General features: G+C 43.8%; 1 protein-coding gene across 1 annotated transcript; it reads left to right on the forward strand.

Annotated features, from left to right (window-relative positions):
- Nucleotides 1-1,299: 1,299 nt before the first annotated feature.
- On the forward strand, nucleotides 1,300-12,187 carry LOC119229490 (sodium-dependent neutral amino acid transporter SLC6A17-like). The gene is made up of 11 exons (XM_037489888.2): nucleotides 1,300-1,598; nucleotides 3,444-3,601; nucleotides 4,284-4,410; nucleotides 5,798-5,979; nucleotides 6,069-6,179; nucleotides 6,273-6,514; nucleotides 7,112-7,304; nucleotides 7,379-7,571; nucleotides 7,699-7,858; nucleotides 8,009-8,171; nucleotides 8,535-12,187. The coding sequence occupies exons 1-11, from the start codon at nucleotides 1,316-1,318 to the stop codon at nucleotides 8,940-8,942; spliced, it is 2,220 nt and encodes a 739-aa protein (XP_037345785.1). The 5' UTR covers nucleotides 1,300-1,315; the 3' UTR covers nucleotides 8,943-12,187.
- Nucleotides 12,188-12,210: the final 23 nt, after the last annotated feature.

A 12,210-nucleotide genomic window follows, 5' to 3' on the forward strand; every position in this document is an offset into this window, starting at 1 on the left:
TGAATAAACATGGATTATTGCATCACAGGCTCAGGCTTGACATGCACAGATGAGGAAATCTGTTGTGGGATGCGTAAACAAGGAAAGAAAGTGCGCATTCTGATTAAGAATTAAGAAACTTCCATCGTGTTTGTATCATTCTTCTTACGTCAAGGAGTTCTGAGAGTTTGTGTGGAAATTACGTTCCTTCTGGAGAATATCCTGGTGGTGACAGAGTTAGTTTTATGCTGGTGGATGTGGTGACGATGAAGGCCCGGGTGCATCAATGCTGTTGCGTCACACTCGAGGTGATGCAGCATCTTCATTCAGCTCTTGTTTCCCCAGTCTTACGGGACTCAGAGGAGTTTTTGTTGAACTCTCCTTCTGCATGTGAAAGAATGTTTAAACAATCAGAGTTTTGCAGTTCTGTATATCAGCGCATGGCGGATTTTCATAATGGAAGAAAAAACTCACTCAATAAGTAATGAGCCTGCACAGAGACTCGGGATGTGGACCAAGAGACCACATGACGGCACCCGTTTCATCCAGAGCATCATGTTCATTTCCTCCGTTTCGTCTGGGTTGAACCAACCACTCCCGGGCCGAGGGGAGAGACTGGATGTTGCAGCGAGGCTTCAGAGGATTAGGAGATTTACAGGGGGAAAAGCACTCAAGTTAAGCTTTGCAGAACAGGAAAATGAAATAGAACACTTTGCAGAATTGGTTATTTTTTTAAACCAAAAACATTTCGGAAGAGTAAATAGTTGTGGCGCAAAGGATCTCATAAGTTAACACACAGGTGTGGCGAATGGTGTCTTGTCTTTATGTTGACATCTTTCACGGCTCTGGAGAGGCATAACCATGTGTTACAATCCACTGTCTCATTATGAGCCTAACCAAGCTCTAAATGGAGGAATAATTGTGTCAGCGACTAAGTGAAGTGTTATTTAAGGATCACAGCCAGGAAAAGGAAGCTTAAATTACAGTGCATCAAATGAGCCTTGACAAGGGGGCACAGACCCAGCGGTCTTTTATTTGGATTGGACACAATTTTTCTGCCCAATAATAGAAGATTATTCTATTTTAATTATTGATGAGTCGTTGAAACACAATTTTCTATTTGACCTCCCTGTCTTTCTGATTCCAGGACTTGAGGCCCGGAGCAGAAATCCAGCAGTTACTGCTCAGCATCTGCCTTACACCTCCATCCGTCCACCGCTTTCTGTATTGCCTCCTTTTTGGCTCCGACACACTCGCTTCCTCTCACCACCACCTCCCCCCCATCCCCTCCCCACCACCCCCCCCCCCCCCCCCCCCCCGACCCTCAGTCTCCCAGATGCCTAAGAACAGCAAGGTTACGCAGCGCGAGCAGAGCCAGGAGCACGTCACAGAGTCTGTGGCCGATCTGCTCGCCCATGAAGAGACGCTCGACTACAAGAACAGCTCCCTGAACGTTGGAGGGGTCGCCGGGAAAAAGGTACCGCAGATAGAGGTGCCTGAAGACGATGGACGCCCCGCTTGGAACAGCAAACTGCAGTACATCCTGGCTCAGGTGGGCTTCTCTGTGGGCCTGGGGAATGTATGGCGCTTCCCTTACCTGTGCCAGAAAAACGGAGGAGGTAAGTTACTTGGATTAAGCCAAGCTGCACAAGTATCATCACATGTGCTTAAGATCATACTTTACAGATTGCATTTCCTTTTTTATACTGTTTTATGTTATCAGTAAATTCTTCTTAACTCAAAGCCCCCAGTGAGAGTATTTTAGTATTTTTATAGTACAACCCTTTGCACGCCAATAGTGTCTCCACCCAGGGACAGGCACATTAAGCATATAGACGGCTGTAATTTTCAATTTGGTAAAATAGGCGAACATGATCAGATAAAGGTTATGTGGATTTATCCAACACTTAGTGACTAAACCCCTGCAAAACTATGTGTTAGTAATTACCCTCATAGAGCTTCCATTCAGTGCAGAAAACAGACTAAATATAGATGCACTATTGATTACTACTGCCGACAGGGCAGGCCGGCCTCCACTGATACTCTGGTAAACAGAGAAGGGCTTGATCAAAAATATGTAGCTGTATCGTGATGCGAGTTTATTTTTGTCCGGGGCTGCGCGTATCTGGAGTTGTACACAGTGTACACCGCAGTTCACTATCGGTGGAAGAAGATCTTTTGTGATTTTCACAACTCCAGGTTCTTTAAAGTTGTTGTGTTTACCGCTTGTGTTTGATTTACTGCTTATACGGTGGATGTATTGCTTAGATGGAGGATTTACTGACAATAATTACCGGACCAGTCAGGTAAAGTGCCCTGAACAGCGGCCATTTTTCACTCTGTAATTGTGTGTCTAGCAGCCGATTGCAGACACATTAAAGGTCCGTGTTGTTTGGGAGTTATCGCTGTGTGGCCTCTCTCTCATCGATGGGACCTCCTCTTGTCTTTTTCCTCTCCCGTTAACATCCTCAATCATTTCTTCCTCCGTTGTCACATCTTTATGCTCGCTTCGCTGCCGAGTATATCATCATATAAACTGTAATGGAGTGGATTTAAAAGACCTGGCAAAGGCCCAAAACCCCTCACTATATTTAACCTCCCTATTCTCTCTATTTCAGGCTTCTTGATTTAGCGCTTTGCCTCCTCTCGTCTCTTCCTGCCTCATTACATCAACCCCTGTTGAATGCGTGTGTAATTCCAGATTTTGATGTATTACTATTAGTGTGTGTTTGCCTGCTGTAAGTCCCCAGATGACGAATCGCCGTTCACATGGAACCCAGTTGTATCCAGATTATGGTGCTGTGGATTAAGCTGCGTGAGAGACAAATTTAGACTTGCACCAAAATTAGAATGAACCGTAAGTCTGAGAGGAGCAGGCAGTGGCAGGGAGTTGGGTTTGGGTAAATCATTTCTGTCATCATTTGAATGACGGTTGAGTCATATGGGACTATTGAACATTTGGGTCCTGTCATGTAAATGAGGGGAGACAAATAGTCTAATAATATGAATACACCACAGCTGCTCCCTAAAAACAAATGATATTTTTTATATATAAACAAGGAAAGAACTGATCTCATTAAAATGTCTAAAAGAAATTCTACAGCAATATGTTTAGCCACCACATGAAGAGCATGATATTCAAAGTAAAAGATTTAATCTGTTTGAAAAAGTCCACGCTTACATAATCTTGAAAAAGGTTCATCTTTAATTCCCACAGCAAAATGTCTGTTTATTCATTCATTTTTCATTAAATACACTTCTGCTTCTTTGCAATGGTCAAGCAAATACAATAACAATAAATGCATTCAAATTAAGATTTCCCGATTTTTCTGTGTTGGTTTATCAACCAAACACATTGGTTTACTTCCCTCGGTCTCTCTCCGAGACATGTGTCTCCATTTTTGTTTCGTGCAAATTGCCACACTTGTCTTGAAATACATGCAATGGGCCTGCATGTCTTCCAGGTGCCTACCTGGTTCCCTACTTCATCCTCCTCCTCCTCATCGGCATCCCGCTCTTCTTCCTGGAGCTGGCTGTGGGTCAGAAGATCCGGCGTGGGAGCATCGGGGTCTGGAACTACGTCTGTCCCAGTCTTGGCGGTATTGGGGTGTCCAGTCTGATGGTGAGGGGAGAAGAGGGGGGGCTCATTTAGATTTTCAGAATAATCTATGATCTCTACAGCAGTAAACTGGACCACACTTTCTGTTAGAGGAAAGCCTGCAGTTTAAAACAGCACATTTACTGAGTAGGCACCAGTATGGTGTAGATATAGTGATATTATTATGTTATATCTGTTATGCACTATTGTCAATCTAAAGGACAAACATAATTTGATCTGTGATTTACATGACGTATTATTTGTGTCTCTTCTGCATGTTTAAAGCACGTGACCTCATTTAGTATGAAGTTTCAGTAACATCTACCATCACCACAACAACCTTCACACTGCCTCAGGCTTTCTCTGGCTTATGGGAGGTATTGAAGCGCTTGAGAATGAAAGGTAGCCTTTGGAGCTGCACGGCTGACGCAGAAGCAGCTATAAATATCTAGTAGAAGATCAGTGTTGAAAAGGCAGCACTTTAATTATTCATGCTTTCTCAGCCTTATTTTCACTTGTGAATGCGCTGGCTGGCGAGGCTGCTCCAGAGAGTGACAGCGTCATGGAACACACACAAAGCATGCTGCCTCATTTGCACGTATCTCATGCTGTATTATACAGTTTAGTGGAAGCATGACAATTGAAACCTTCTACTGCAAAGGGATATGGTTGAAATGAATATTTGTCCTTCTGTCTGTCCATCCAGGTGTGTGGCTTTGTGGGTCTCTACTATAACGTTATCATCGGCTGGAGCATCTTCTATTTCTTCCAGTCCTTCCAGTATCCTCTTCCCTGGAGCGAATGTCCGATCAGGAGGAACGGGACGCTTGCTAGTGGGTGACAGTTGCGACGCGAGGCTCGATCTCGCGGCCTTTATTCCGTCTCTATTACGCGGTCGGACCGTTTTAAGGGCACCCTCAGGTGTTCTCTTAAAGTGGGGGTCAACCACACAGACTCTACAATAGGACACTGTTAGCAGGCCCGTCAAGGAGGTACGGCTGGTTTTCCTCGCGTCTGTTCGACCTCTGTGCCTGCTCTTCTGCTCTTCATCCCCATCAGGCTCCTGTCACTTTGTCCCTGACTTACAGAGTCATGTGAGCTTCTGCATAGAGGTCCTGGTGAGGGAAGGTGGGGGGGGAGAGTGGACATCATTAGAATTTTAGATATTTCAGTAAGGAAATAATCAAAAGCTCAGGAAATGAAATCAGTGTTACTGCCCAGCATGTTCACAAAATACAGAAAAGGTCTTTCTCGGAACTACTGGGTTTACTCTTCATGGCTATAAGAAATGTTAGATTTTGGTTTCCAATAAACCTGCTCAGTTGAATACCACCACAATAGATGAAGACTTTACAGTGTAGTATGAAGAGTGCGTACATTTTGAGGATTATGTTGTGTCATCGTTATAGTCTAAAAAAATCTTCATTAAAGTAACTGCATGGTTCTTCTCATAATTACATTACATTACATGTCATTTAGCTGACGCTTTTTTCCAAACCGGCCTCCATTCTTCAAGCGTTAAACCTGCAATAAACCTGCAGTAAACAGATGAAACAAATTGTGTCAACCTTAAAACTTTATGTCACGACTTCACGGATCTAAACCAGATCAAAACCCTGCGGACTTCATTTGATTAGAGGGGATAATGACATAAACCCAGGGGCCAGCTGAGATAATGTGACTCAGCTAGGCTGCTGACAGAAAGACAGGCAGCCGAGATTCAGACTGTGAAACCTTTCACTGTACGTGTGCTTTTCCTGTGACGGACACGGCATCGTCATGGAACATGGCAGCAATCGATTTCGCAGAGGCCAATAGATTTCAACAGATGGAGTTTATCATAAAAATAGCTTTCCTAACCTGTTCATGTGGCTTTTGTGCATGAATCTGCAACACCATGCAGTGTTATCAGTATAAATAATACCATATTTTCCCCTGATGTAAGAATGTTTTGTGTGAACTGTGAAAGAATCTCGGCTAAGTTCAGGCTTCGCATACTAAGCACACAGATGACCTTGTTTAGCTCCGTTCACGTCCGAGAAGTGTAAACCATCCGGGAATTGAGATATCGACTCGAGCAAACACTCATTATATTTCTCCCTCTGCCCTCTCCCAGAAACCCAAACCTCCCCGCGGCATCTTCACACACCCAGTTTCCTTCATACTCAGTAACACCCAAACTAAAGCTGCCCCTCGCTCTGTTTTCGCAAAAAAATACAGTCGTGGAGCCGGAGTGCGACAAAAGCTCGGCCACAACCTACTTCTGGTACCGTCAGACTCTGAACATCACCAGCACCATTGCGGAGAGCGGCGGTCTCAACGTGAAGATGACCATGTCCCTGCTGGTGGCCTGGATCATCGTCTGCCTCGCTGTCATCAGAGGGATCGCCTCCTCTGGCAAGGTAGAAGCAGTGCATGACGCCAGGACAGAAAAACCACCAAGGAGGCTCCCCGGGGTCAACGTATGTTTCCGTTTTACCGCCTTTCTCAGGTGATGTACTTCAGCTCACTTTTCCCCTACGTGGTGCTGTTCTGCTTCCTGGTCCGAGGCTTGATGCTGAAGGGCTCGGTGGACGGCATCGCCCACATGTTCACTCCCAAGGTGAGACCTTTCTTTTATTTATTATTCTTTTTTTATTAACCGTGCCGACAAAAGGCTCAACAGTCTCCCTCAACCTCTTTCGATACCTCGCAGTTGGAGAAGATGCTGGAGCCTCAGGTGTGGAGGGAAGCGGCCACCCAGGTCTTCTTCGCCCTTGGTCTGGGGTTCGGGGGAGTCATAGCCTTCTCCAGCTACAATAAGATCGATAACAACTGTCATTTTGATGCGGTGCTTGTCTCTGTCATCAACTTCCTCACTTCCATTCTGGCCACGCTGGTGGTGTTTGCCGTGCTGGGCTTCAAGGCCAACATCATGAATGAAAAGTGTGTCGTAGAGTAAGTTCAACGCTACTCATCCTCAAGCCGCGTCATGCAATAATGTGTAAATAACATCATGCCATTGTCCATCAACGCAGCCTTTATATCTGAACATACAGTAGACCTCTGTAAGTATAGTGTGACATTTAGTGTATATATGTAGTGTCACTCATGCAGTATTTTCATCGAACTCCGCGCTCGGGTTCGTGTTTTCATTGTAAAGCACTTGTTGCAAGACGTCCAAATTCTCCCCAAAAATCGGTTTACTTTATAAAAAGAAAGACCAATGTCTAAAAGTGTTCTTCAGGAGAGACCTCTGTATCACTCTCTTCTCCTGTGAGGCAAGGTCAACATCCTTACCAGACACCGGGTCAAGTTAAGTTTTTATATTTTCAAAACTGCCCTCTTCTAGGAAATAAGTTATATATATAAAGAGAGAGATGACTCCAATATACCTTGATCAACCAGGGGTCTTCGTTTTAACACACTTGTTGACTTTATTTTTTAAAGGCCCTATGTAAATAAAGGTATTAAATGAAGTCCAGCCCTTACCTGTAGCTAATATGTATATGTTTAACTTGATATCTGTGGATTATATTTCTACTGTCGCTGTAGGAATGCAGAGAGGATCCTGGGATACCTCAACTCTAACGTCCTGAGCCACGATCTCATCCCCCCGCATGTAAACTTCTCCCACCTCTCCACATCGGACTACGCTGAGATGTACGGCGTCATCAAGACGGTGAAGGAGGGCGGCTTCGCCCGGCTCGGTCTGGATCCTTGTCTCCTGGAGGACGAGCTCAACAAGGCAAGTCTCGCTCGAGCAGCCTCCTCGTTCACCTGTCAGACTTTTACCCGATTTTGGTGACCGTCTCTCTGTAGTCTGTTCAGGGCACCGGCCTGGCCTTCATCGCCTTCACAGAGGCCATGACCCATTTCCCGGCGTCTCCGTTCTGGTCGGTGATGTTCTTCTTCATGCTCATCAACCTCGGCCTGGGCAGCATGATCGGCACCATGACCGGCATCACCACACCCGTCCTCGACGCCTACAAGGTCCAGAAAGAGCTTTTCACAGGTAGAGCCGCCCCCGCTGTTTAGTATTTGAATCTCTTTACTCGGCACAGCAACAGGCTTTGTGTTGTTCCTCCAAATAATTAGTGTACTGAAGTGATAACTCTTTGTCTCCGGTGGGTTTGTTTCAGTGTGTTGCTGCATCGTGGCCTTCTTCCTTGGCCTGTTGTTTGTTCAACGCTCAGGGAATTACTTTGTCACAATGTTTGACGATTACTCTGCCGGACTGCCTCTGACGGTGGTGGTCATCCTGGAGAATGTGTCTGTGGCTTGGATTTATGGCACAAAAAGGTACAAGTGGCTTTAGGTTTGTGTGTCTTTTTATGAAGTGGATCACTCTAAAAAAAAAAGTAAAACCGGAACTTAGGAGTGTTTAATCAGCATGAAATCGCACAAAGAGACCTTTTCCTTCATGTTTTTGTTTGTTCTTTTCTCCGTCAGGTTCATGCAGGATCTGGAGGACATGTTGGGCTTTCGACCATGTATAATCTATTTCTACCTGTGGAAGTACGTCTCCCCTCTGTGTCTCATTGTGCTCATCTCAGCCACTGTCATAGAGATGGCCATCAGTCCCCCGGGATACAATGCCTGGGTCCAAGAGCTGGTTAGTGGTTAGTCCGTTTCTGTGTGTGTGTGTGCGTGTGTGTGTGTGTGTGTGTGTGTGTGTGTGTGTGTGTGTGTGTGTGTGTGTGTGTGTGTGTGTGTGTGTGTGTGTGTGTGTGTGTTACCTATATTCACTGTTGTTAGAGGTTTCTTTTCAGATGAGTACAATCAGAACAAATACAACTATGATCTGATGATGGTGAGAGGAACTAAATCTTTGGACTATGAAAAACGCTCTGTGTGTGTGTGTGTGTGTGTGTGTGTGTGTGTGTGTGTGTGTGTGTGTGTGTGTGTGTGTGTGTGTGTGTGTGTGTGTGTGTGTGTGTGTGTGTGTGTGTGTGTGTGTGTGTGTGTGTGTCTGCAGGCCCAGGAACGCTTCGAGAGCTACCCTCCCTGGGCACTGGCCATGTGCTTCGCACTCATCATCGTGGCCATGCTTCCCCTTCCTGTGGTCTACATCGCCCGCCGCTTCAACCTTATGTCAGACGGCTCCAACAAGCTGTCCGTCTCTTACCGTAAATCCATGATGAAGGACATATCCAACCTGGAGGAGCAGGACGAGTCCAGGTTCATCCTCGGGGCCAAGCCCGGTGAGGCACCGTCGTCAGCTGCGGCCCGCGGGGCCTTCCTGACTCCAGGAGGCACCAAAACTTTAGACACCAACTCCCTATCTCCAAACATCTGCTACGGTACGAGCTACCAGAACGCTGCCATCAGCCCCACCACACCGACCACACCCATCACCCCCGCCACACCGGAGTCCGACTCTTGACTGCTTTCAACAACAACAACAACAACAACAACAACCCTCTGACATCACAGTTCCCCATCCGGCCATAAAGTCCCCACCTGCAAAACACAGCAGAGCCCAGAATCTCGAACCACTTCCCTCCTGATGCCACAAAACTGTAGATAGCGGCCCAATTCACCAGAACACACGCTTTCCAAAATAACACTATCTATTCTGTGTATAACATCAAAGGGTTTAGGAAGATAAAGTTATGGGGGTCTGCTTTGCTTTGCCTTAGTGTAAGGATCCTCAGCAGAGCCCACCCCCTCACGCACACACACACACTCGCACAGTTTAAAGCACATCCCCGTCGGCACAGTTTAGGGGATCTGAAAAAATGAATGTAGTGGAACCGGTGTGATCATGCAGGTTGATCTGTTTTTTCTCTGCACACTGGGCAAAGAGAGCCAAGATGAATGTGATTTTAATTATTTTATGGATTAAAGCCTGTCCTCTGTAGTGGGACGGTGTGTCAAAGCGATGCAGTTCAAGTTATTTTAGTATTAGTTTCGGTCGGTACGTACATACATTGTGTCTACACAATGCATCTTTGTTCTGATGTTTAAGCTAGAAAACACTTTTCACAGCGTTGATCTGTTTTCAGGGCTCTGTGTATCGTAAACTACTGTTAAGGCTGCTCTAGAGACATCCATTTACGATTTGTGTGTAGACAGTAAACAGTGGTATGCAGTAGAGTAGTGTGATAGAGGATAAAATGATTTTGTTATCCACCACACACACACATTATAACTTGTGAAGACATGCATTCCAGTCTCCACACCAAAGAGTACGTAGTAGACAACAAAACATCTTCATTCTACACATTTAACAGAGGATTTGCTGAATTTGTTTGTAAGCAAACCACTTTCAACAGAGGTTTTAGGCACAAAAGACTGAAAAACAAGGCACTCAATACTGTTCAGTGACAAAAAGCACAGCTCTTTCATGAGAATTTGAAACAAATGTTGATTCCTAAATAAAAAGGAACAGACATTGTGTAATATTAAACTCCTTAAACAACTTAGTATGTACTAAGCCTTGGACAAACAAACTGTACATACATGCACAAACAACACAACAATACACGCAACAAATGCACACAGTTTCTGTGTATATGTGTAGTCTTAAGCGGAATTGAAAGACAAAGACACCACCGCGTCTCCTCTGTGACAAGTCTTTGACTCCTGGTTGAACTGGTTCATCGTAGCACACACTGGTAGCAAATAGTTTTCAACATGTTCACACAGAACACACTCAAGGAGACCTTTATTTTTTTTTTTATCACAATATTTAAAGCCATGGTGTTAAGGATTAAATGGACTATATTTATATTCCTGTATATTTGCATTGTAGATGTGATGACCAACAAAGATTAATCTTTTAAAAGTAACCAGTATATATTTTCATCTTCTGTGGTTATTTAAATTGTATATCTAAAGACTGGTCTATTTTCTAGTTTGTGTAGCTTCTTCTTTTATGTGCGAGGTGAAAATGCTGCTGGGAGGTGATGTGTGTTGTGAAGTGTAGCTGGTTGTGTTGTGCTGATGAGAGCTTCAGGTGATGTCCACTCTCACCTGTCCCATCACTAACGTCTGCTCCACCTCCGTTGACCACAACTCCGTGCAGCAGGTCAAACTGTCCTCTTGGGGCAACACTTGTGTTCAGAACAGGATACGTTTCAAAATGTTTGCTGTCTGCCTCGGTTTGAGAGGATTGCTGAAATAGCTCGTTTCTAAATGTTAGCAGGTTGCTCCGCTGATTGGGTGAAAACAAGCTAAGATACTGTTAGCTTTGGCCCGACAAGATAATTAGCCTTCTGTTAATGGTTTTATTAGATGTGTTAACAAATCCAATAGTTACTGGCACACATGTTAAAATGATAACACTTTCCAATTTTACTTTCACACAATTTCAGCAGAAAATAAAATGTTGAGTATTACAGTTAACTGTTTGCCTTTTAGTCATTTTAAATTAGCTTTGGTAGTTTTGCTTATTTGAATGGTAATTTAACAGGCGTAATCAGACACAAACAAGAAGTGTAGCTTTTGAATTAGCTCTATTTATCAGTGTTTATTTGATTTAGATTGTTTTGTTGTTCTTTTTTTTCACTATTCCCAATATCTCAGACATTGAATACTTTACTTGAAGAAAAACATAAATGTTCACTTCAAGCCTACTTTCTTCGTTATTGTGGTCATGGGAATGAATGAGCTGAGTGTAACTTCAGCTGAAATTGATGAATCAGCGCTTTCAAACTGAAAGTTGAGCCAAATCCGATGGAGCACATTCGGGAAAGTTTATTTTGACCGAACAGCAATTGTGTAATGCGTCAGTTTGTTTACTCTTGTTCCTTTTGTGACTGGAGTGATGCGTTTAGCCCGACATGAGCACCCACCACCCTCATGTCTCAACTGGATTGTGTGTAATCACACGGCATCCAAAATTCAAAACTCTCCAATCTTTTTCCCCTCTAAAGATAGATTTGTTTAATTTTTTTTAATCCAATCAACAGTTATGTGTTAATTGTAGAAAGAACATCACCGTCTAGTGTGGCTCCAGACTTTATGTGTTGTTTTATCTTGTCTTGTTTAAGTCATTGTGAGCCAGACACCTCCTGTTGGGAGCGTGTCATGTAGAGATCTCCCTGTTGTTCACGTATGTAAATAATATTGTGCAATCCAGATAGATTATGTATACCACTGTCTTGAAAAGGTAACTGTTTTAGCTGTAAATGCAATATAAAGTAAAAATGAATGTGATTAATGCACTTTTCTTCACTTGGACCGAAAAATAAGTTTTTTTTTTTTTTGATGTCCTCATAGTGTAAAAGCAATATCAAGTTATTAAACTGCAGAACTATTTTGGATTAGACACACTAGTGTCAGATAATAGCAATGATTAGGAGCTGCCCCCTACAGCCAAAAGGAAGTCACAACTTTTCCTTACAAGTGCTGCAGTGTGTGTGAGTGTGTATGAATATAATAAATGTGTGCGCATGAGTGTGTGAACTATATATATATATGTGTGTATGTGTGTAGATTCCTCCTTTTACCTATGGGTGCAGGGCCTTACTGAGCACATTCTTCAAGCACCGTCTGTACAGGAGACACGTTTGTAAATGTCTCCATTCTCTCTTTCATCAGTCATATTATGATTGTATCATACTGACGATTATTGTAAAAAAATCAAATTTAACCAAAAATATTAATAAAAAAGAGTGGACAAGCCGCTGTCGATTTTTTTCCAAATT

This window comes from Pungitius pungitius, chromosome 8 (assembly GCF_949316345.1).
Source record: "Pungitius pungitius chromosome 8, fPunPun2.1, whole genome shotgun sequence".
Taxonomy (NCBI): Eukaryota; Metazoa; Chordata; class Actinopteri; order Perciformes; family Gasterosteidae; genus Pungitius; species Pungitius pungitius.